Here is a 26,264-nt window from a genome sequence, read left to right as displayed (position 1 = left end):
CAGTTACACCAGCTCTGTCAGGAGGAATGGGCCTCTGGCCAGGTTTAATTTTAACCTTCACTTAGATCTAGATGGACTCTGATCATCATTCCGGAAATCAGACTAGACTAGGGAAAGTCTGAGACTTTTTAATCCATATCTGATAAATGACATTTCAGTTAGTCCAGTTTAAAACTGCAATTTAGTCTAGGATTTTAATCTGTGTCTGCGAAACCGCATGTCTGACTACCTCCAGAGGTATGTGTCTTTTGATTGTGCCCACATTTTTAGACAGGTATAGACAATTAGAATGTGGACAAGATCACAATGTGTCTTTTGATTGTCTACACCTGTCTACACATGCCCGGCACAATCAGAATGTGGACAAGATCAGGATAAATGACGCAAGTTAGAACCAACTGTAAATGGAGCTATAGTGGGCAGAACAAGTAGGGAGGTGGGCAGAGCCTAACACGAGCTAGCAAGATCCTACTGGCGGGTTCTAGCATGCATTTGCATATTTCCGTTAGGGAATGCCTACTCAGTGAAGTGCGCGTGTGCAATAAGTCAATTTGTCATTGCACTCCATTTATACAAAGCAATTTATTAAACTTTAGCATAGTGTAAAGTGTACACAACTTAGTCCTCTCTGTTCATAACAGATTCTAAACTCAGCAAAAAACAAAACGTCCCTTTTTCAGGACCCTCTCTTTCAAAAAGTAATTCGTAAAAATCCAAATAACTTCGCAGATCTTCATTGTAAAGGGTTTAAATACTGTTTCCCATGCTTGTTCAATGAACCATAAACAATTAATGAACTTGCACCTGTGGAACGGTCGTTAAGACACTAACAGCTTACAGACGGTAGGCAATTAAGGTCACAGTTATGAAAACTTAGGACACTAAAGAGGACTTTCTACTGACTCTAAAAAACACAAAAAGAAAGATGCCCAGGGTCCCTGCTCATCTGCGTGAACGTGCCTTAGGCATGCTGCAAAGAGGCATGAGGACTGCAGATATGGCCAGGGCATTAAATTGCAATATCCATACTGTGAGATGCCTAAGACAACTCTACAGGGAGACAGGACGGACAGCTGATCATCCTCGCAGTAGCAGACCACATGTAACAACACCTGCACAGGATCGGTACATCCGAACATCACAGCTGCGGGACAGGTACAGGATGGCAAAAACAACTGCCCGAGTTACACCAGGAACGCACAATCCCTCCATCAGTGCTCAGACTGTCCGCAATAGGCTGAGAGATGCTGGACTGGGGGCTTGTAGGCCTGTTGTAAGGCAGATCCTCACCATACATCACCGGCAGCAACGTCGCCTATGAGCACAAACCCACCGTTGCTAGACCAGACAGGACTAACAAAAAGTGCTCTTCACTGACAAGTCGCGGTTTTGTCTCACCAGGGGTGATGGTCGGATTCGCGTTTATCGTTCAAGGAATGAGCTTCACACCGAGGCCTGTACTCTGGAGCGGGATCGATTTGGAGGTGGAGGGTCCATCATGGTCTGGGGCGGTGTGTCACAGCATCATCGGACTGAGCTTGTTGTCATTGCAGGCAATCTCAACGCTGTGTGTTACAGGGAAGACATCCTCCTCCCTCATGTGGTACCCTTCCTGCAGGCTCATCCTGATATGACCCTCCACCATGACAATGCCACCAGCCATACAGCATTCTGTGCGTGTTTTCCTGCAAGACAGGAATGTCAGTGTTCTGCCATGGACAGCGAAGAGCCCAGATCTCAATCCCATTGAGCACATCTGGGAACTGTTGGATCGGAGGGTGAGGGCTAGGGCCACGCCCCCGAGAAATGTTCGGGAACTTGCAGGTGCCTTGATGGAAGAGTGGGGTAACGTCTCACAGCAAGAACTGGAAAATCTGGTGCAGTCCACGAGGAGGAGATGCACTGCAGTACTTAATGCAGCTGGTGGCCACACCAGATACTGACTGTTACTTTTGATTTTAACCCTCCCCCCCTTTGTTCAGGAACACATTATTCCATTTCTGTTAGTCACATGTCTGTGGAACTTGTTCAGTTTATGTCTCAGTTGTTGAATCTTATGTTAATACAAATATTTACACATGTTAAGTATGCTGAAAATAAATGCAGTTGACAGTGAGAGGACGTTTCTTTTTTTGCTGAGTTTAGTTTAGGAAACAGAAAACTGTATTGTGATCAAACGTTTCATTGATGAGGAAATTAGCATGATGTCAGCCAAAATCTATCTTGCTCGATCTTCTCCCACTGCCAGCCACTTGGCTTCCTCTCATAACCATATTTGGTGGTGAGTGGAAATGCCAACCCAATGCTTCAGATTTATACATCTGCTGAAACATGTGGCTCACTGTTCTATCTGTGCTCTGACTCTAGCTCAAACTGAGAAAATGGAAGGGAGCACTGCCGTTACCTCGCTCTTCATGAATTTAGGACAAACTGAAGTGAAGAGAGGAACTTAAGTAATTATTGTGGCATCTACCGAAGTGGGATGCTTTGGACAACCCAAATCTGATATCACCTCTTTGAAGTTAAAATGTAAAACGGGGTAAAGGTTAAGTTTGGGGTTAGGGTTTAGGGAATGGTCGTCCCAAGGATCCCACTTAGAATTTACCATTTTAAATTTCAACTTCAGTGAGGTGATGTCAGAGTTGGACATCCCAAGGAACCCACTTCGACTTTTCCATCCCACATAGCAAAATCAGGTTCAAAATTGGTCCCTGGACCCATATGACGTAATCACAATGGGATTAGGCTATATAACAAAACCTAATTGGTGTCTATGGTGTCTATCGCGTTCCACTGTTTAGACGTTACAAGATCTTACAACACCTGGATAGGCAGTTTACATATTAGCTGACCACATCATATGTTATAGCAATCACACTGTCCAGGACAGTTGATGACATGGCACGCAACCATTGGTTGATGCAGTTGAACGGGACCTATGTCTAACTCATTTACCAATATCCATAGAGTTAGAGGACTCTAGATGGATAAAAAACAACTTTTGGCATGGACATTTCCATTGAGGGCAACCACCATTTTAAAGTAGTCAACTGGGTTGGACTTTCTATGGGTTAAGAAAGGATCACATGAGTCTATGGTCATCAGGAGGGATCAGCCAATGAATTATACTTGTGAGCAAACGTTCCAGAACTGTAGGTGGCAGTAAATTCCCAACCTATGCACCCTTTCAGTTTGTTTGCCAACTCATGGAAGTATTAGAAGAAGAAAATTGACGACTTCAAAATGGCGAATAGCTCAATGGCACTGCCCGTGCGCTCACAGACACCATAATGGGACATATATAAAGATGATATCTCTATCATTCTCTATGCCAATATCCCAGAATGTAAAATCCTCCTTCATTCTTCGATCTTTAAACCGGTGTGGTGATGCTTTATCAGAACTAACGGCTGCCACGGTTGTGGCTAGATGGAGGATTAACGTAGCAGGTTAGGGGAATTAACATAGCAGGTTAGGATAATTCATGTAGCAGGTTATGAGAATTATGTTAAGGTTAGGAAAAAGGTTAGGCTTAGCTAAAATGCTTTACTCCATCTAGCCACAACCGTACAGAAGCAGTTATTTTGAAATAATATATTTTATCAGCTTCCATTGCCCTTCAGTAGTTGCCCTATTTCCTCATCACTTCTGACACCAGCTGAGCAAAGACATCAGAAAGCACCGAGCAGAAAGGCTGGGCAATGATTTAAATAGTTCTGTAAATTAGTGAGTCTAGTGAAGTTAATTCTACTCCACAATTCTAGATACAAATTATAAATGCATTCTAATTCTACTGTGCCAGCCTTCCTTTGTGTTCAGTGTTCTATCATGAGATTGTGATGTCACATAAGATGTTTGGAAGTAGAGAACAGAGAGACAGAAGAGTTTCTGTGTCTCAGGGGGATATGAGGGGCAGGAGGAGGAGACCAGCAGGTCAGGACTGTATCCAACCTGGGGCTAACCCACTTCACCAACACCGAGCCAACCAGTAAGAACCGGTTTGTAGTGGACTGGGACAGGTCTAGTCTGATTCTGACCACTCCTTCCTTCCATTGGCTGTAAAAGGATCATTACATGTTGTAGATCAGTCTCATGTAATTGAACCACTATGTAACCCATTCTACTAGAATGGGGCCCACATTTAGCATTTCAGAGTTTGCAATGCAGTTGTATACATTTTGACAATTGCACTTTCCAAAGCATAACAACTTTGCTATTGCTAAGTCTCTCTGTGTAAGAACATCAGCTAAAGCTAAATGAAGAGGGGGAGGGATGGGGAAAATGTTTAGTATAATGTAACGCTCCTTCTCCAGCCAGGTGCCAGAAAGAGAAAAGCGGAGGACAGAGATACAGGTGGAGTCCAACGTTGTCGTGGCCGTCAGGTATCTTATTATTCATCACTACTGTATGCGTGTGTACCGATTTGATTTCAGCAAACTGGAGAAGTTATTAACAGGACAATTATAGGAATGGTGAGCTATTGTGTCTGTTTGTGTGTGTGTGTACAGGGTAAGGCCTCTGACTGAAGATGAGCATAACAGGGGAGATGAGACCATCGTCTACTGCCCAGACCAACACAGTCTATTGGTGATGCCGAAAAGCACATGAACACACATCATGCCCTCTTATCTCTCATCCTTCTCTCTCACACATCCTCTTCATTCTCTCATCCTTCTCTCTCGCACATCCTCTTCATTCTCTCATCCTTCTCTCTCGCACATCCTCTTCTCTCTCACACATCCTCTTCATTCTCTCATCCTTCTCTCTCGCACATCCTCTTCATTCTCTCATCCTTCTCTCTCGCACATCCTCTTCATTCTCTCATCCTTCTCTCTCGCACATCCTCTTCTCTCTCGCACATCCTCTTCATTCTCTCATCCTTCTCTCTCGCACACCCTCTTCATTCTCTCATCCTCTCTCTCGCACATCCTCTTCTCTCTCTCATCCTCTCTCTCGCACATCCTCTTCTCTCTCTCATCCTCTCTCTCGCACATCCTCTTCATTCTCTCATCCTTCTCTCTCGCACATCCTCTTCATTCTCTCATCCTTCTCTCTCGCACATCCTCTTCTCTCTCTCATCCTTCTCTCTCACACATCCTCTTCATTCTCTCATCCTCTCTCGCACATCCTCTTCTCTCTCACATCCTTCTCTCCCCCACATCCTCTTCTCTCTCTCATCCTCTCTCCCCCACATCCTCTTCTCTCTCCTCCTCTCTCCCACACATCCTCTTCTCTCTCTCATCCTTCTCTCTCACACATCCTCTTCTCTCTCTCATCCTTCTCTCTCCCACACATCCTTTCTCCCTTGGCTCTCCTTTCACTCAGTCATCCCTCAATCACACGTCCTTTCTCCGCCCCCCTCTCCAGGTGGGTGCGTCGGGGCAGGAGAGGGCATTTGCGTTTGATGTGGTCCTGGGCCCTGAGAGTTCCCAGCATGCCATGTTTCAAGAGTGTGGCATGACTCGTCTCATAGACATGGCGGTCCAGGGGTGAGAGACAGTCAGGAGGCTCATGGGTAGTGCAGTTGTTCAGGAGAAAATGTTGTAGTCAAACACACATCATAGCTTGTGAGTTGGTAGCGGTTGCATACCGTCTGGGCCTTCAAATCCTTCAGAGAAGGTCTAAATATATAAAATAAAAATAAAAATTATTTTGTAGTGCAACTTTGCCGGAGGCGACACACACTACTTCTAGTCTTTGGAGTCACTCACTAGCCAGCTAGTTCAAAATCTCATTTTGCTACACAATGCAGAAACAACAGTTGAATGACTAGGGACACCATCATCTTCATCTGTTCATCTGTTGTTCTCTATGGCAGGTTCTGCTGTACTGTGTTTGCCTTTGGACAGACAGGGTCAGGAAAAACATACACGATCACTGGGCCACACTCTCTGGTCAGTATTGAGAGGGAGCTTCCTCATACTAGCTAAGTCTGCTCTGAACAAGTGTCAGTAATACCCCTGTTCATCCAGTAGTTAGTAAGGAGAAAGACAGAGTCTTGTCTACATTAGTCCTTTTGTTTCAACAAAAATACAATTATGTTAAACGTTAAAAAAAAAGGACAGAGACTCCGAGCTGAAGCATGACTCCTGTCTCCAGAGGATCTTTTAAACTTCTTAAGAAATGCATCCTTCCCTATTTCCTTACGTCTGTACTTGACCTCTCACCCTTTTCTGGCTTCCTCTCCTCCAGTTCTTGGAGGGCTCTCATGATGCCTTGCTGGCAGGTCTAATGCAGCGTTCTCTGTCATACCTTCTTCAGCTGGTTGGCCAATCAGAGGAGGGTTTTCACCTCTATGCCTCATACTTGGAGATCTATAATGAACAGGTATGTATGGTATGGTAGACACACACACACGAGTTACACACAAACACACACACACAATAGTAACTATGTGTTCAAAATCCACTTGTGTGTATCTATCTAGGTGCATGACCTGATGAACCCATGTCTGCCATACTCGTTGGCAGTGCGCGGCAGCAGAACCCAAGGGTTCTACGTAGAGAACCTGTCAGTAGTAGAGTTCCACAACCTGGACAGCTTCATGAGAATACTGGAGGGAGGTGAGGGAGATGCGTGTGTTTCATTACCGACAGCAGCATACCACCCTGCATACCACTGTTGGCTTGCTTCTGAAGCTAAGCAGGGTTGGTCCTGGTCAGTCCCTGGATGGGAGACCAGATGCTGCTGGAAGTGGTGTTGGAGGGCCAGTAGGAGGCACTCTTTCCTCTGGTCTAATAAAATATCCCAATGCCCCAGGGCAGTGATTGGGGACACTGCCCTGTGTAGGGTGCCGTCTTTCGGATGGGACGTTAAACGGGTGTCCTGACTCTCTGATGTCATTAAAGATCCCATGGCACTTATCGTAAGAGTAGGGGTGTTAACCCCGGTGTCCTGGCTAAATTCCCAATCTGGCCCTCAAACCATCATGGTCACCTAATAATCCCCAGTTTACAATTGGCTCATTCATCCCCCTCCTCTCCCCTGTAACTATTCCCCAGGTCGTTGCTGCAAATGAGAACGTGTTCTCAGTCAACTTACCTGGTAAAAGAACGGTAAAATAAAATAAATAAAATAAATTATTTTCTCCATTGATACACCACAAATAAAATGTTATTTTTCTGTCTCTGCCTGCGCCACTAAGACTTCTTGTCCTGGTGTGTGTGCTCAGGGCCGGCCCGAGGCAAAAGCGACATAAGCGACCGCTTAGGCGGGCCACATTGATTTTGTTAGTCATTCTCATAGCTCATATTAACATGGCAAAAATGTTTCTCCACCCTATTTCAACATGTGCAGAATCTGTAAATTTACAAAATCTTCTTACTTCCCATGGAAATATGTCATTTGTACCCCCATATCTCCCTCCCTCAGTGTAAAAATGTATTTTTACCCCTTTCTCTCTTCCACAGTGTAACAGTTAATTTCTACCGCCCTATCTCTCTCCCTAAGTGTAACAGTTCATTTGTACCCCCCTATCTCTCTCCCTCAGTGTAACAGTTAATTTGTTTCCCCCTATCTATCTCCCTCAGTGTAACAGCTCATTTGTACCCCACTATCTCTCTCCCTCAGTGTAACAGTTAATTTGTACCCCTCTATATTTCTCCCTCAGTGTAACAGTTAATTTTTACCCCCTTATCTCTCTCCCTCGGTGTAACAGTTAATTTGTACCCCCCTATCTCTCTCCCTCAGTGTAACAGTTAATTTGTACCCCCCTATCTCTCTCCCTCAGTGTAACAGTTGATTTGTACCCCCCTATCTCTCTCCCTCAGTGTGACAGTTAATTTGTACCCCCATCTCTCTCCCTCAGTGTAACAGTTCATTTGCACCCCGCTATCTCTCTCCCTCAGTGTAACAGTTCATTTGTTTCCCCCTATCCCTCTTCCTCAGTGTAACAGTTCATTTGCACACCGCTATCTCTTTACCTCAGTGTAACAGTTAATTTGTACCCCACTATCTCTCTCCCTCAGCGTAACAGTTCATTTGTGCCCCCTATCGCTCTCCCTCAGTGTAATAGTTAATTTATGCCCCCCAATTCTCCCCCTCAGTGTAACAGTTCATTTCTACCACCCATCTCTCTCTCCCTCATGGTCACAGTTCATTTCTACCACCCATCTCTCTCCCTCAGTGTAACAGTTAATTTCTACCACCCATCTCTCTCCCTCAGGATCACAGTTCATTTCTACCCCCCCCATCTCTCTCCCTCAGGATCACAGTTCATTTCTACCACCCATCTCTCTCCCTCATGGTCACAGTTCATTTCTACCCCCATCTCTCTCCCTCATGGTCACAGTTAATTTCTACCACCCATCTCTCTCCCTCATGGTCACAGTTCATTTCTACCACCCATCTCTCTCCTTCATGGTAACAGTTCCTTTCTACCACCCATCTCTCTCCCTCAGTGTAACAGTTCATTTCTACCACCCATCTCTCTCCCTCATTGTCACAGTTAATTTCTACCACCCATCTCTCTCCCTCATGGTAACAGTTCATTTCTACCACCCATCTCTCTCCCTCATGGTCACAGTTCATTTCTACCACCCATCTCTCTCCCTCATGGTGACAGTTCATTTCTACCCCCCATCTCTCTCCCTCATTGTAACAGTTCATTTCTACCACCCATCTCTCTCCCTCATGGTAACAGTTCCTTTCTACCACCCATCTCTCTCTCCCTCATGGTCACAGTTCATTTCTACCACCCATCTCTCTCCTTCATGGTAACAGTTCCTTTCTACCACCCATCTCTCTCCCTCAGTGTAACAGTTCATTTCTACCACCCATCTCTCTCCCTCATGGTGACAGTTCATTTCTACCCCCCATCTCTCTCCCTCATTGTAACAGTTCATTTCTACCACCCATCTCTCTCCCTCATGGTAACAGTTCCTTTCTACCACCCATCTCTCTCTCCCTCATGGTCACAGTTCATTTCTACCACCCATCTCTCTCCTTCATGGTAACAGTTCCTTTCTACCACCCATCTCTCTCCCTCAGTGTAACAGTTCATTTCTACCACCCATCTCTCTCCCTCATGGTCACAGTTCATTTCTACCACCCATCTCTCTCCCTCAGTGTAACAGTTCATTTCTACCACCCATCTCTCTCCCTCATGGTCACAGTTCATTTGTACCACCCATCTCTCTCCCTCATGGTCACAGTTCATTTCTACCACCCATCTCTCTCCCTCAGTGTAACAGTTCATTTCTACCACCCATCTCTCTCCGTCTGTGTAATAGTTAATTTCTACCCCCCATCTCTCTCCGTCTGTGTAATAGTTAATTTCTACCCCCCATCTCTCTCCCTCAGGGATGCAGAACAGACAGAGCTCCTCTCACTCCCAGAATGAACATTCCAGCCGTAGTCACTCCATCCTAACTGTCCACATCAAGGTACACACACACATTCTTCTGCCCCTCTCCTTGCCTCAAACCAGAGACCCTCTGAACACAACACTTGCCTCCCACAAAGCATTGTTACCTATAGCTCCACAAAAGCTGCAGCCTTTGCAGAGCAAAGGAAACAACTATTTCAAGGTCTCAGAGCCAGTGACGTCACCGATTGAAACGCTACTAGCGCGCACCGCAAACTAGCTAGCTTTTTCACACCAGTTACGCTCACCCCCATTTGACCTCCTCCTTCTCTGCAGCAAACCCAGAGTCAGAGTCCAACTGATTGATCAAGGTCACAGCACCAATGTAACAGTCTTGCTATTCGTCCATCTCCTTGCACCAACCTGGGTTCAAACCAGGGGCCCTTTGAACACATCAACATCTGCCTCCACTGAGCAAGGGGAACAACTACTTTAAGGTCTCAGAGCGAGTGACGTCACCGGTTGAAACGCTACTAGCGCGCACCACTAAATAGCTAGCCATTTCACACCAGTTACACACACACACACACACACACACACACACACACACACGCGCGCACACACACACACACACACACACACACACACACACACACACACACACACACACACACACACACACACACACACACACACACACACACACACACACACACACACACACACACACACACACACACACACACACACACACACACACACACACACACACACACACACACACACAGGCTCCCTCTGTCTCTATGGTAGATCTAGCAAAGCTGGGGGGAGAGAGTTACCCCTTCCTCCCTTTCTTCCTCACTTCTCTTTCTCTCTCTCCCCTTCCTTCTCTCTGCCAGGGCATGTCAACCCAGGGGAAGCTGTGCGTAGTAGACCTGGCAGGCAGTGAGAGGGTGAGAGAGGGAGACTCTATAGAGGAATTATTGGAAGAGACAGGCAACATCAACCGCAGCCTGCTCACTCTGGGTACCAGTGTTACTGTTGTGTGTGTGTTTTCAGCGTGCGTATCAATGTGTGTTTGAGCATAGTTGTTTTTGTGTGTGTGTTTGAATGCGTATTGCTGTCTGTGTGTAATGTTATGTATTTATGCATGCATGTACAGTACCGTTCAGAAGTTTGGGGTCACTTAGAAATGTCCTTGTTTTTGAAAGAAAAGCACATTTTTTGTCCATTAAAATAACATCATATAGATCAGAAATACAGTGTAGATATTGTTAATGTTGTAAATGACTATTGTAGCTGGAAACGGCAGATTTTTTTATGGAATATCTACATAGGCGTACAGAGGCCCATTATCAGCAACCATCACTCCTGTGTTCCAATGGCACGTTGTGTTAGCTAATCCAAGTTTAGCATTTTAAAAGGCTAATTGATCATTAGAGAACCCTTTTGCAATTATGTTAGCACAGCTGAAAACTGTCGTTCTGATTAAAGAAGCAATAAAATGTATCTAGGCCAGTTGAGTATCTGGAGCATCAGCATTTGTGGGTTCGATTACAGGCTCAAAATGGCCAGAAACAAATACCTTTCTTATGAAACTCATCAGTCTATTCTTGTTCTAAGAAATGAAGGCTATTCCATGCAAGAAATTGGCAAGACACTGAAGATGTCATACAATGCTTTGTACAGTACTACACCCCCTCACAGAACAGCGCAAACTGTCTCTAACCAGAATAGAAAGAGGAGTGGGTGACCCCGGTGCACAACTAAGCAAAAGGACAAGTACATTAGAGTGTCTCGTTTGAGAAACAGATGCCTCACAAGTCCTCAACTGGCAGCTTCATTAAATAGTACCCGCAAAACACCAGTATCAATGTTAACAGTGAAGAGGAGACTCCGGGATGCTGGCCTTCTAGGCAGAGTTCCTCTGTCCAGTGTCTGTGTTCTTTTGCAGATCTTAGTCTTTTATTTGTATTGGCCAGTCTGAGATATGGCTTTTTCTTTGTAACTCTGCCAGAAAGCCAGCATCCCGGAGTCGCCTCTTCACTGTTGATGTTGAGATTAGTGTGTTGCGGGTACTATTTAATGAAGCTGCCAGTTGAGGACCAGTGAGGAGTCTGTTTCTCAGGCTAGAAACTCTAATGCACTTGTCCTCTTGCACAGTTGTGCACCGGGGCCACCCACTTCTCTTTCTATTCTGGTTAGAGGCAGTTTGTGCTGTTCTGTGAAGGGAGTAGTACACAGCGTTGTACGAGATCTTCAGTTTCTTGCCAATTTTTCACATGGAATAGCCTTCATTTCTCAGAACAAGAATAGACTGACGAGTTTCAGAAGAAAGTCTTTGTTTCTGGCCATTTTGAGCCTGTAATCGAACCCACAAATGCTGATGCTCCAGATACTCAACTAGTTTAAAGAAGGCCAGTTTTATTGCTTCTTTAATCAGGACAACAGTTTTTAGATGTTTTAACATAATTGCAAAAGGGTTTTCTAATGAACAATTAGCTTTTTAAAATGATAAACTTGGATTAGCTAACACAACGTGCCATTGGAACACAGGAATGATGTTTGCTGATAATGGGCCTATGTCGATGTCGCCTATGTCGATATTCCATAAAAAAGTTGCCGTTTCTAGTTAAAATAGTCATTTACAACATTAACAATGTTTACACTGTATTTCTGATCAATTTGATGTTATTTTAATGGACAAAAAATTGGCTTTTCTGTCAAAAACAAGGACATTTCTAAGTGACCCCAAACCTTTGAATGGTTTTGTGTGTGTGTGTGTGTGTGTGTGTGTGTGTGTGTGTGTGTGTGTGTGTGTGTGTGTGTGTGTGTGTGTGTGTGTGTGTGTGTGTGTGTGTGTGTGTGTGTGTGTGTGTGTGTGTGTGTGTGTGTGTGTGTGTGTGCGCGTTTGTGTTCTACAGGGAAGTGTATCTCGTCTCTGGTGGATCCTATTAAGAGGAATGGCCATATTCCCTACCGCGACAGTAAACTCACCAAGCTGCTCTCTGATTCGCTGGGAGGATCTGGCATCACTCTCATGGTATTGTAGATCTATAGTTTGTGTGTGTATTTAAAAAAATCTTTATGCCTATGGGCGTGTCCCCAAAATAATCTGGTGTATATGTTGTCCTAGATTGCGTGTGTGTCTCCCACCCTGGGCAATCTCCAGGAGACCCTGAACACACTTCGATACTCCAACAGAGCCAAAAGGATCAAGAATAGACCCATGGTCAAGAGGGTAACTTAACATTTTAGTTTTAAAACATCCTTTATACCCATTCTAGAAAATCCTTTCTATTTATTTTAGTTGTAGAATATCCCTTCAATACCTTCTACAAATTCCCTTCTACCCATTCTAGAATATCCATTCTACCCATCCTAGAATATCCATTCTAGCCCTTCTAGAATATTGATTCCGGAAAATACATTCCATTTCTATAATATCCATTCCACTCATCATATTTCTACGCCAGGACCTGCGTGAGAAGTTGGTGGTCAGCCTCCAGAGGGAGATCTGCCGGCTGCGTCAGGAGAACCTGTTGCTACAGCAGCACCTCTCCTCAGCCCACAAGGCTGGGGCAGGGGGTTCTGGGCTGGACGCAAAGTACCCTGGGAGTATGAGTTCTTCTCCTCAGCATGCAAAAGACTTGGCCGGGGTCAGGACAGGCTCCTCCTGCTCTGAGACCAGCCTCAGGAGCCTGTTGCAGGAGCTGATGAGAGAGAACGACAAGCTACAGTGAGTCTAGAACACAGAACATAGAATGACAAGATACAGTTAGTCTAGAACACAAAACATAGAACTCCAAGCTACAGTGAGTGTAGAACATAAAACATAATGACAAGCTGCAGTGAGTCTCTAGAAGATAAAGCATATAATGACAAGCTACAGTGAGTCTAGAACACAAAACGTAGAATGACAAGCTACAGTCAGTATAGAACACAGAACGTAGAACGACAAGCTACAGTGAGTCTAGAAAACAGAACGTAGAACGACAAGCTACATTTTACTGGAACATAAAAATACAATTTACAGTGAGTCTTGAACATAGAACAAACATGCTATAGTGAATCTAGAACACAGAACATACACCGAGTGTACAAAACATTAATCAATCAATCAAATGTATTTATAAAGCACTTTTTACATTAGCAGATGTCTCAAAGTGCTGTACAGAAACCCAGCCTAAAACCACAAACAGCAAGCAATTCAGATGTAGAAGCATGATGGCAGGAACCTAGGAAGAATCCTAGAGAGGAACCAGGCTCTGAGGGGTGGCCAGTCCTCTTCTGGCTGTGCCGGGTGGAGATTATAAGAGTACATGGCTATTTAAGGCCAGATTGTTCTTCAAGATGTTCAAACGTTCTTTGATGACCAGCAGGGTCAAATAATAATCACAGTGGTTGAAGAGGGTGCAACAATTCAGTACCTCAGGAGTAAATGTCAGTTGGCTTTTCATAACCAGGCATTCAGAGTGTCACGCCCTGACCTTAGAGAGCTGTTTTATTTCTCTATTTGGTTAGGTCAGGGTGTGATTTGGGTGGGCATTCTATGTTTTCTATTTCTTTGTTTTTGGCCGAGTGTGGTTCCCAATCAGAGGCAGCTGTCTATCGTTGTTTCTGATTGGGAATCATACTTAGGCAGCCTTTTTCCCACCTAATGTTGTGAGTAATTATTTATTTTCTGTGAGTGTTGGTGTGCGCCACGGTTGCGTCACGTTCGGTTTCTGTTTAGCTGTTTTTTGTTGTTGAAGGTTTCACTTCAATTAAAGATGTGGAATTACATGCACGCTGCGCCTTGGCTCATTTATGATAGGGAATTTGAAGACAGCGATCGTGACAGAATTACCCACCACAAAAGACCAAGCAGCGTGCACCAACTTGGAGGACGAGCTGGACCGGGGAGGAGATTATGGCAGGGGACAAGACCCGGTCACGGAAGCCCGAGAGGCAGCTCCCCAATTTTTTGGGGGGACGGGCACACGGGGAGATTGGCGGAGTCAGGGTTTAGACCTGAGCCAACTCCCCGTGCTTACCGTGGGAAGCATGTGACCGGTCACGCACCGTGTTATGCGGTGATGCGCACTGTGTCTCCAGTGAGCATTCACAGGCCGGTGCGCTCTGTGCCAGCTCCCCAAATTTGCCGGGCGGGAGTGGACATCCAGCCAGGACGAGTTGTGCCAGCTCTATGCTCGACCTCCAGTGCGCCTCCACGGCCCAGTGTATCCGGTGCCTGCTCTACGCACCAGGCTTCCAGTGCATCTCTCCAGTCCGGTGAGACCTCTTCCGGCTCCACGTGCCAGGCCTCCAGTGTGTCTCCCCAGCCTGGTAAGCCTTGTGGCAGTTCCATGCACCAGGCTGCCAGTACGTCTCCTCAGTCCGGTGAGACCTGTTCCGGCTCCACGTACGAAGCCTCCAGTAATGATCCATGGTCCGAAGCATCCAGTGATGATCCATGGCACGAAGCCTCCAGTGATGATCCATGGCCCGGAGCCTGTAGTGATGATCCATGGCACGAAGCCTCCAGTGATAATCCATGGCCTGGAGCCTCCAGTGATTATCCATGGCACGAAGCCTCCAGTGATGATCCATGGCCTGGAGCCTGTAGTGATAATCCATGGCACGAAGCCTCCAGTAATGATCCATGGCCCGGAGCCTTAAGTGAAAACCCAGGACACGAAGCCTCCAGTGATGATCCATGGCCCAGAGCCTGTAGCAACGATCCATGGCACGGAGCCTGCAGCGACGGTCCCCTGTCCGGAGCCCCCGGCGGCGGTCCGTGGTCCGGATCCTCCGGCGGCGGTTTGCGGTCCGGGCCACCGGCGGCGGTCCGCGGTCCGAAGCCTCCGGCGACAATCCATGGTCCGGTTCCACGGAAGAGGAGGAATCAGCATGCGGAGCGGGGGCTACGTCCCGAACCAGAGCCGCCACCGAGGATAGATGCCCACCCGGACCCTCCCCTATAGAGTCAGGTTTTGCGGCCGGAGTCCGCACCTTTGGGGGGGGGGGGGGGGGTACTGTCACGGCCTGACCTTAGAGAGCTGTTTTATTTCTCTATTTGGTTAGGTCAGGGTGTGATTTGGGTGGGCATTCTATGTTTTCTATTTCTTTGTTTTTGGCCGAGTGTGGTTCCCAATCAGAGGCAGCTGTCTATCGTTGTCTCTGATTGGGAGTCATACTTAGGCAGCCTTTTTCCCACCTAATGTTGTGGGTAATTATTTATTTTCTGTGAGTGTTGGTGTGCGCCACGGTTGCGTCACGTTCAGTTTCTGTTTACCTGTTTTTTTTGTGAAGGTTTCACTTCAATTAAAGATGTGGAATTACATGCACGCTGTGCCTTGGCTCATTCATGACAGGGAATTTGAAGACAGCGATCGTGACACAGAGGTTGAAACATCAGGTGCGGTAGAGAGAGAATCGGGAACAGCAGGTCCAGGACAAGGTAGCACGTACAGTGAACAGGTCAGGGTTCCCTAGCTGCATGCAGAACAGTTGAAACTGGAGGAGCAGAATGACTAGGCGGACTGGGGACAGCTACGCGTCATCAGGCCAGGTAGTCCTAAGGCATGATCTTAGGGCTCAGGTCCTCCGGGAGTGGAATGAGAGAGGGAGAGAGACAGAATTAGACGCATACTTAAATTCACACAGGACACCAGATAAGACAGGAAAATTATACCAGATATAACAGACTGACCCTAACCCGCGGCAGCATAGATACTGGCGACTGAGACAAGGGTGGGTTGGGGAACACTGTGACCCCGTCTGACGATACTCCCGGACAGGGCCAACCAGACAGGATATAACTTTTCCAAAGCAGAGCCCCACAGCCCCACACTACTAGAGGGATATCAACAGACCAACTTACTACCCTGAGACAAGGCTGAGTATAGTCCACGAATATCTCCTCCACAGCACGAGCCAGAGGGGGGCACAAAACCGGACAGGAAGATTACGTCTGTGACTCAACCACTCAAGTGACACAACCCTCCTAGGGACGGCATGGAAGAACACTAGTAACTTAGTGACTCAGCCTCTCTAATAGGGGAACCCTGGGACTAAACACCTCCCTCTGCAACTGGATCCTGGACTTCCTGACGGGTGGTAAGGGTGGTAAGGGTAGGTAACAACATATCCGCCACGCTGATCCTCAACACGGGGGCCCCTCAGGGGTGCGTGCTGAGTCCCCTCCTGTACTCCCTGTTCACTCATGACTGCATGGCCAGGCACGACTCCAACACCATCATCAAGTTTGCCGATGACTCAACAGTGGTAGGCCTGATCACCGACAATGATGAGACAGCATATAGGGAGGAGGTCAGAGACCTGGCCGTGTGGTGCCAGGACAACAACCTCTCCCTCAACATGGTCAAGATAAAGGATATGATTGTGGACTACAAGAAAAGGAGGAATGAGCATGCCCCCATTCTCATCGATGGGGCTGTAGTGGAGCAGGTTGAGAGCTTCAAGTTCCTTGGTGTACACATCACCAACAAACTATCATGGTCCAAACACATTAACACAGTCGTGAAGAGGGCACGACAAAGCCTATTCTCCCTCAGGAGACTGAAAAGATTTGGCATGGGTCCTCAGATCCTCAAAAGGTTCTACAGCTGCACCATCGAGAGCATCCTGACTGGTTGCGTAACTGCTTGGTATGGCAACTCCTCAGCCTCCGACTGCAAGGCACTACAGAGGGGAGTGCGTACGGCCCAGTACATCGCTGGTGCCAAGCTTCCTGCCATTCAGGACCTCTCTACCAGGCGGTGTCAGAGGAAGGCCCTAAAAATGGTCAAAGACTCCAGCCATCCTAGTTGTAGACTGTTCTCTGTTCTACCGCACGGCAAACGGTCCCGGAGTGCCAAGTCTAGGTCCAAAAGGCTTCTTAACAGCTTCTATCCCCAAGCCATAAGCTAATCAAAGGGCTACCCAGACTATTTGGATTGCTCCCTCCCACCTCTTTTACGCTGCTTCTACTCTCTGTTAATTATCTATGCATAGTCACTTTAACTCTGCCTACATGTACATATTACCACAATTACCTAGACTAACCGGTGCCCCCTCACATTGACTCTGTATTGGTACACCCTGTATATAGCCTCGATATTATTATTTTACTGCTGCTGTTTAAATATTTGTTACTTTTATTGTACATTTTTTACTTAACTATTTTGTACTTAATTAACAGTTATTTTTCTTAACTGCATTGTTGGTTTAAGGGCTTGTGAATAAGCATTTCACTGTAAAGTCTACACCTGTTGTATTCAGTGCATGTGACAAATAACATTTGATTTGAATAGGGTCAGAGGCAGAGAATCCTAGTGGAGAGAAGTGAGCCAGGCAGTTTACGATAGTGTCTTTCCAAGCTAGTCAGAAATTTCCGTTCCAAATTTCTGAAGGTTGCTTCAGGGCTTAGGTATATTCTGTATGGTAGCAAATTTCTTGTGACAAATGTTCAGTTTTTAGGGGTGCGACTGCATCTTAGGTATTACGCAAGTTTAAATGAACATCCTCAGTTAGGTGGTTAACCGATTTTTGTATTCCGATGTCCTTGGTTTGGTGGAGGGAGTCTGGAAGGGCATCTAGGAATCTTTGGGTTGTTTGATCATTTATAGCACGGCTTTTGATGATCCTTGGTTGGGGTCTGAGCAGATTATTTGTTGCGATTGCAAACGTAATCAAATGGTGGTCCGATAGTCCAGGATTATGAGGAAAAACATTTAGATCCACAATCTTTATTCCATGGAACAAAACTAGGTCCAGAGTATGACTGTGGCAGTGAGTAGGTCCAGAGACATGTTGGACAAAACCCACTGAGTCGATGATGGCTCTGAAAGCCTTTTGGAGTGGGTCTGTGGACTTTTCCGTGTGAATATTAAAGTCACCAAAAATGTGAATATTATCTGCCATGGCTACAAGATCTGACAGGAATTCAGGGAACTCAGTGAGGAACGCTGTATATGGCCCAGGAGGCTTGTAACCAGTAGCTATAAAAAGTGATTGAGTAGGCTGCATAGATTTCATGCCTCAAAGACAAAAACGCAGTCTTTTTTTTTTGTAAATTGAAATTTGCTGTCATAAATGTTAGCATCACCTCCTCCTTTGCAGAATGCGCGGGGGATATGGTCACGAGTGTAACCAGGAGGTGAGGCCTCATTTAACACAGTAAATTCATCAGTCTTGACGTGTTTCAGTCAGGCCAATCATATATCAAGATTATGATCGGTGATTAGTTCGTTGACTATGACTGCCTTGGAAGTGAGGGATCTAACATTAATTAGCCCTAATATGAGATCTTTCAATAATGACAGGAATGGAGGAGGTGTTTACTCCAGTGAGATTGCGAAGGTGAGCACCGCCATGTTTTGTTTTGCTCAACATAGATCGAGGCACAGATAGTGGAGATATCTGAGCTGACTACACTGACTGTGCTAGTGGCAGACTCCACTAAGATGACAGGCTGGCTAACAGTCTGCTGCCTGGCCTGCACCCTATCTCATTGTGGAGGTAGAGGAGTTAGAGCCCTGTCTAAGTTCATAGATAAGATGAGAGTATCACTTCAGCTAGGATGGAGTCCGTCCCTTCTCAGCAGGCCAGGCTTGGTCCTGTTTGTGGGTAAGTCCCAGAAAGAGGGCCAATTATCTACAAATTCTATGTTTTGGGAGGGGCAGAAAACATATTTCAACCAGCAATTGAGTTGTGAGACTCTGTAGAGCTCATCACTCACCCTAACTGGGAGGTGGCCAGAGACAATTACTCGATGCTGACACATCTTTCTAGATGATTTACACACTGAAGCTATGCTGCGCTTGGTGACCTCTGACTGTTTCATCCCAACATTGTTGGTGCCGACGTGGATAACAATATCCCTATATTCTCTGCACTCGCCAGTTTTAGCCTTCGTCAGCACCATCTTCAGATTAGCTTTAACGTTGGTAGCCCTGCCCCCTGGTAAACAGTGTATGGATGATTATTTTTTTGTCTAATATTGTGGGGAATGGAGTTGCCAATGACTAGGGTTTTTAATTTGTCAGAGCTAATGTTGGGAGGATTCGGCAGCTCAGACCCCGTAACGGGTTGAGGAGAGACCTGAGAAAGGCTCGGCCTCTGGCTCCGACTCGTTGCTTAATGGGGAAAACTAGTTGAAAGTTTCTGTCGGCTGAATGAGCGACACCGGTTGAGTTTCCCGACATCATTTCTTTCCAGAAGCCATTAGAAAATTGTCCGGCTGCGGGGACTGTGCGGGGGATTTATACTACTATCTGTACTTACTGGTGGCACAGACGCTGTTTCATTCTTTCCTACACTGAAATGACCCTTGCCTAACAATTGCATGTGAAGCTGTGCTTGGAACACGGCTATCCTCATCATAAGGCGATAGTTCTCCTGTATATTATGAATAAAGCGACTGCAATTAGATGGCATAGTGTTAATGTTACTACTTAGCTTCTGCCGGTGGAGGTCCTGTCGAACCATGTCCAGATAAAGCATCCGGGCTGAAAAAGTTGAATGAAAAAAGTTGAGTGAGGAAAAAAACAAAGACGTTGATAAATGTTTTAAAAGTAAAAACTGAAAAGTTTGGCAGATAGCCAAGTAGCAACAAACAGCACAACAGCACTGAGACAAGTCTGGAAGTTAATACTGAGTTGCACCCCCCCACTCATTAATCTTTGCCTCGATCCTGACTAGTCTCCCAGTCCCTGCCGCTGAAAAACATCCCCACAGCATGACGCTGCCACCACCATGCTTCGCCGTAGGGACTGTGCCAGGTTTCCTCCAGACGTGATGCTTGGCGTTCAGGCCAAAGACTTCAGTCTTGGTTTCATCAGACCAGAGAATGTTGTTTTTCATGGTCTGAGAGTCCCTTAGGTGCTTTTTTGGCAAACTCCTAGCGGGCTGTCATGTGCCTTTTACTGAGGAGTGGCTTCCGCCTGGTCACTCTAACATAAAGGCCTGGAATGTTTTCCCATCTCCACAAAGGAGCTCTGGAGCTGAGTTGAGTTCATTTGTTATTTTTACAGGGACAGTGCACATTAATCAACGTTTCAGTAAAAGTGCCGGTTTTAGCCAGCCGGCAAATTTTCAACCGCAGTCCCTGGGCAGGTTATTAAAAACAATTACAATATAGACAATCATTGAGCAGTGCGCACACGCAGAGCAACATAGGACAAGCAAGACATAGCATACAGACAGAGCAACATAGAACAAAAAGCAGCAAGACAAAATTCATAAAAGCAACAGAGTATTTCCACCCCTCACAAGCTACAGACAAAAGACAACATGGAAAGCGGCAATACACAGCTAGGGATTATGTTCACAAATCTGATTGACCTTTAGCCATGTCTTCATGCATTTTGTGAAAGTGTGATATGTGGTGCAGTTATGTGTGTCTGATGGCAGTGTATTCCAGACATGAGAAGCTCTCACAGAGAAAGCGCATTTACTAAAGGTGCATTTCCTTAAGGGAACTATACAGTCACCTCTCATGGCAGACCTTGTGGATCTGCTGCCATATGATTGGGTTTTCTGTTTAACAAAAATACTGAGTGGAGGGGGAGCCAGGCCATTTAGGATCTTGAATACAAGACATTGCACAAGATGCACAAGATGTATTTGTACAAGATTTTCCCAACTCAGGAGCTCATGCTTTCTGAGGATGTAACAGTGATGATGGCTATTGGGCTTCCTATCAAGCACTTTGAGAGCCTGTTTGTAGACAGACTGAATAGGTTTTAATGTTGTACAGCAAACTTGGGCCCAACTAGTCAAGCAGTATGTTAAGTGGGGGAGTATCATAGATTTGAAGTACAGTTTTGCTACCTCTGTAGTCAAACAATTTCGTATAAATCGGAAATTAGCTAGGTTGAATTTGGTTATTTGAATTACCTTTTTCACATGCTTTTTAAAAGAGAGGTTAGAATTAAGTATGATGCCAAGGTACTTAATATCAGATACCACCTGGAGCTTCTCCCCTGACACATAGACATCTGGCTCAGTAGCATCTGTTGCCCTCTTTGTGAAGAACATGCAAACAGTTTTTTTCACATTGAGATGCAAACACGAGTCACTGAGCCACTTTGTAACCTGGACCATTACAGTTGTGAGTTCTTGTGCAGCTTGTTGTTTGCTCTTTGCATGCACATATATCACTGTATCATCTGCATACATTTGAACTTCAGATCCAGTACAGACAGAAGACAGATCATTAATGTGCAGGCTGAACAGGAGGGGCCCCAGTATTGACCCTTGGGGCACGCCCACATCATAGCTAAGAGTGGGCGACAGCTCATTGCTCACTCTGACACACTGAGTTCTGCCTTCAAGGCATGATTTCATCCATCTCAAGGCATCGGGGGAAAAGTTGAACTTGGACAATTTTGTGATGAGAATCTCATGGTTAACAGCATCAAAAGCCTTCCTTAGGTCCAGAAACACAGCCCCAACAACGCCCCCTTTGTCCTTCTTGGACTTCGAATTTTCCACAAGAAAGCAGTTGGCTGTTTCTGTGGAGTGTTTCGCTCTGAAGCCAAACTGCATGGAGTGTAATGTGAAGGGGCTGTTGTTGAGGTGGGCAATCAGTTGTTCTGCTACCCACTTTTCAACAACCTTTGACACCACAGGTAGTATACTAATGGGCCAGTAGTTACTCACGTCAGCAGGGTCGCCTTTGACACCACAGGTAGTATACTAATGGGCCTGTAGTTACTCACGTCAGCAGGGTCGCCTGATTTAAAGATGGCCGTTATAATGGCCGACTTCCATACCCTTGGAAACACCCCGAGACCAATAGATGTGTTGGTGACCTTAGTAATGGGGCCAATGAGTGACTCGTTGTAGTTTTTAAGAAAGGTAGAGTCCAGCCCAAACACATCTTTGGCTTTAGAGTTCTTTAGTGAGCTAATCACCTTGTTCACCTTTGACTCAGAAACCTCCCTTATGATGAAGACAGGTTGAGCGTCATTTACTAGCACTGAGCCCAAGAAACCAGTGGAGGGGTTCTGTGTCAGTACCATGACAGAGTCAATAAAGTAGGAATTGAAGGCTATTGCTATTTCGACTGCATCCTGTGTTAGATTGTTATTCCTCACGATTTCTAGTATTTTGCAGTGTTACTATGGTCTTTCCCTGTTAACTTTTTTGTGAGATTGACCATCAGGTTCTTGGTCAACCTGCCTGACCAAGGCCCTTCTCCCCCGATTGCTCAGTTGGCCGGGAGGCCAGCTCTAGGAAGAGTCTTGGTGGTTTCAAACTTCTTCCACAATCCTGTCTCGGAGTTCTACGTACAATTCCTTCGACCTCATGGCTTGGTTTTTGTCTGACATACACTGTCAACTGTGGGACCTTGCATAGACAGGTGTGTGCCTTACCAAATCATGTCCAATCAAGTTAATTTACCACAGCTGAACTCCAATCAAGCTGTAGAAACATCTGAAGGATGATCAAGTGAAACAGGATGCACCTGAGCTCAATTTCGAGTCTCATAGCAAAGAGACTGAGTACTTATGTAAATAAGGTATCTTTTAAAAAAATATATACATTTTCAGACATTTCCAAAAACATGTTTACACTTTGTCATTATGGGGTATTGTGTGTGTATATGGTTGAGGATTTTTTTTTATTTAATCCATTTTTGAATAAGGCTGTAATGTAGCAAAATGTGAAAAAAGTCAAGGGGTCTGAATACTTTCCGAATGCACTGTATGTCATGGAAAGAACAGGTCTTCTTAATGTTTTGTACACTCAGTGTAGAACGACAGCTACAGTGCATCTAGAACACAGAAAATAGAATGTCAAGCAACAGTGAATTTAGAACATAGAACAACAAGCTACAGTTAGTCTAGAATCTGTTACTATGGCAACAGTGTAGAACCCATCTAGAACACAGAATGACAAGCTGCAGTGAGTCTAGAACACAAAACACAAATTGACAAGCCAGAGTGAGTCTAGAACACACAACGGCATGCTACACGAAATTAGGGGGTGAGTGTGTTGTGTGCCTCTTTAGGCGAGATAAGCTGGCTCTGTTGGACAGCCAGGAGAGTTTTAATCAGCAGAGAGCACAACTTTTCAATGAGAACAACCGCCTGCTGAGAAAACTAGAAGATCTGGAGAGGTAGGCTATTTTCACTCTTTGAAAAGGGTTCCAAAAGGGTTCTTTGGCTGTCCCCATTGGATAACCATTTTTGGTTCCTGGTAGAACCTTTTTTGGTTCCATGTAGAACAGTCTGTGTTAAGGGTTCTACATGGAACTCAAAATGGTTCTACTTGGAACTAAAATTATTATTCTAAGGGTTCTCCTGTGGTAACAGCCGAAGAACCCTTTCAGGTTCTAGATACTGTAGCACTAAAAGTTTACCTTCATAAAGATACAACAACGTAGAACAAACATCACTTCAGAACAATGGTTGTCCGGCTTCTTCTTCTTCTTCTCCTTCTCCGTGGCAGGGTGATCTCTAGCTCTCCCCACACTAACAGCAGTAGTAACTCTGGTCTGTCCATGCATGGTGCCTGGGGTGGGGCCTTCTACCACCCTGTACCCTATCCCTGCAGATACAACAACATGCCTGTGAGTAGAGTAAACACTTCATTACCCTCTAATCTCAAATGCCCTTCATAATTGACTGTATGTACACCAACGACATGCTTACAAACACCCCGACTTGCCTTTTATAACTCTCTATAAGTACAAGAAATCTCACACTATTAGACTAAAGCAAGGATATCCTGTAAAGGATAAACTAAGGCCTGTGTGTGTAGGTAGGAAAGCGTACCAATTGTTTGTCTACTGTAGGACCCAACGAGGGGTTACCCCTGGCACCCTGTCCTGTACTGCTGTGGCTGCTCCTCTGAGAGTGGCCTCAGCATGAGTTTAGAAACCGCCAAACTACATGCTCGCTTTAAATGTGGGGAGCTGAATCCTTGTAAATATTGTATAGTGAGATCTCTATAAAAGCAATAGGACAGCTCTGATTAGTACGTATATGTGAAAGGTTTTATATGACAAGCAACTGCTTGTTATGTTATCCCAGGGCCAACAATGTGGCCAGGGGCAGAGGCAGGGATATGAAATAACAGAGGAGGATGTTTACAAGGCTACACCTTACCAGGAAATGACTGGTCCACATCCACCAATGAGAATTCAGGTGAGAACAATGCTCTTTACAGTATGGCATAGCAAACATGCACACAGGCTCCCATACACACTCACACCCTTTAACTTGTCCTCTCTGCAACACACCTGCCCCTCTTCCCTCCTCAGGTAGTGCTGCCCCCTATCCAGGACGGACCCCCACAGCAAGTCGGCCGAGACCCAGCAGAGAGCACCCAGACTGGGCCACAGCACATAGGTCCTGCCCCTGGAGCACCTCTACCTCACAGGAAGACGTGAGTAACCAATAAGAAATGTGTTAGTGTGTGTTAATTAATGTCTCTGTGTGTGTGTGTGTGTGTGTGTGTGTGTGTGTGTGTGTGTGTGTGTGTGTGTGTGTGTGTGTGTGTGTGTGTGTGTGTGTGTGTGTGTGTGTGTGTGTGTGTGTGTGTGTGTGTGTGTGTGTGTGTGTGTGTGTGTATCAGATGTCAGGTGGAGTGTAAGAGCTACGCTGAGCGGTAGTGTTAACATGCATATGTGTGTTTGTTAACAGTGTGTGTGTGTTAATGTGTGTCTCTGTGTGTGTGTGTGTAACCAGATGCCAGGCAGTGTGTAAGGGTTATGCTGAGCGGTACCAGGAGCAAAGGGAGGTCAGAGCCCAGAAGGCCCAGAAGTCAAACGTTAGGGCTGATCCCACTAACCCCACCCACACCACCCTGCCCAACATCACACACCCTGAGAGGAGAGGTCAGTGTTTGTGTGTGTGCGTGAGAGAGTGAGAGAATCTGACATTTGTGTAGAAGGTTTGTTCATCCTGCATGTGTGAATGTTTTCGACTATCAGTTGACGTGTGTGTTTATGACAGCAGCTTTAAAGGGGAAATATGTTTAAAGTACCTAAACCTGTCTGACTCAGACTGTCTATCACAGTGTGCAACCCTCTCACTCAGGGAGAGCAAGGTAGAGCTAAATCACAAGGTTCTCTGAAAGGAAACGTTCTGTCACAGCGAACATTTCAAATTTTTATTTGACCTTTATTTGAACAGGGAGTCACCATTGAGACCAGGGTCTCTTTCACAACATACTAAATTTGGGAACCCCAATTGATTGTGAGATAAGGCATAGACACTGAGTGTACAAAACATTAAGGACGCCTGCTCTTCCCATGACATATCTGACCACGTGAATCTATATTTTGAAATATTTGACTAATATTTGAATATCAACTGATAGTTTTTTCAGCTACCTATCTGAATGCCAAAGTCATACTACATGAGATATCTTTGGCAGGAGGGATGCAGGATACAAGGGAGAAAAGGAGGAATGCAACTACAAACACTGGAGGCATGTTAGTTTGAACTTGGCTACATTTTGTGACCTCCAGTTTGGAGAGAAATATACACTGTGTATGTAACACACTAAGAACACCTGCTCTTTCCATGACATAGACTGACCAGGTGAATCCTGGTGGAAGCTATGATCCCTTATTGATGTCACAAGCCTTGAGACAATTGATACATGGATTGTGTATGTGTGCCATTCAGAGGGTGAATGGGCAAGACAAAAAAGATGTAAGTGCTTTTGAACAGGGTATGGTAGTAGGTGCCAGGAGCACCAGTTTGTGTCAAGAACTGCAAAGCTGCTGTTTTTTTTAATGCTCAACAGTTTCACGTGTCTGTCAAGAATGGTCCACCACCCAAAGGACATCCAGCCAACTTGACACAACTGTGGGTAGCATTGGAGTCCTCTCCCTGAGAATACTTTGTTAGTTACGTTTGATGTTGAGTCGTTATACACGAATATTCAACAGGAGAGTGGTATTGAAGCCATCAAACATTTTCTTCTGCAACGCGACCCTTCCAGTGCACGCATTATA

At 45.5% G+C, this 26,264-nt stretch overlaps 1 protein-coding gene across 1 annotated transcript in view; it reads left to right on the top strand.

The window, feature by feature from the left end:
* LOC129867856 (kinesin-like protein KIF12) overlaps positions 1 to 25,352 on the top strand; it is a 30,624-nt gene extending 5,272 nt beyond the window's left edge. The window contains exons 4-20 of the mRNA XM_055941340.1: positions 4,314 to 4,382; positions 4,509 to 4,587; positions 5,368 to 5,489; positions 5,819 to 5,894; positions 6,193 to 6,327; positions 6,428 to 6,563; positions 9,301 to 9,383; positions 10,204 to 10,330; positions 12,229 to 12,347; positions 12,441 to 12,545; positions 12,781 to 13,043; positions 23,307 to 23,414; positions 23,747 to 23,867; positions 24,331 to 24,444; positions 24,561 to 24,685; positions 24,988 to 25,136; positions 25,339 to 25,352. Of these exons, the coding sequence (XP_055797315.1) occupies positions 5,440 to 5,489; positions 5,819 to 5,894; positions 6,193 to 6,327; positions 6,428 to 6,563; positions 9,301 to 9,383; positions 10,204 to 10,330; positions 12,229 to 12,347; positions 12,441 to 12,545; positions 12,781 to 13,043; positions 23,307 to 23,414; positions 23,747 to 23,867; positions 24,331 to 24,444; positions 24,561 to 24,685; positions 24,988 to 25,136; positions 25,339 to 25,352 (1,725 nt within the window). The 5' untranslated portion in view covers positions 4,314 to 4,382; positions 4,509 to 4,587; positions 5,368 to 5,439. The remainder of the gene's footprint in view (positions 1 to 4,313; positions 4,383 to 4,508; positions 4,588 to 5,367; positions 5,490 to 5,818; positions 5,895 to 6,192; positions 6,328 to 6,427; positions 6,564 to 9,300; positions 9,384 to 10,203; positions 10,331 to 12,228; positions 12,348 to 12,440; positions 12,546 to 12,780; positions 13,044 to 23,306; positions 23,415 to 23,746; positions 23,868 to 24,330; positions 24,445 to 24,560; positions 24,686 to 24,987; positions 25,137 to 25,338) is intronic.
* Positions 25,353 to 26,264: the final 912 nt, after the last annotated feature.

The sequence above is a fragment of the Salvelinus fontinalis genome, chromosome 13 (genome assembly GCF_029448725.1).
Source record: "Salvelinus fontinalis isolate EN_2023a chromosome 13, ASM2944872v1, whole genome shotgun sequence".
NCBI classification, from domain to species: Eukaryota; Metazoa; Chordata; class Actinopteri; order Salmoniformes; family Salmonidae; genus Salvelinus; species Salvelinus fontinalis.
The sequence above is the reverse complement of the archived record's forward strand: the minus strand, read 5'-3'. Positions and strand labels throughout refer to the sequence as shown.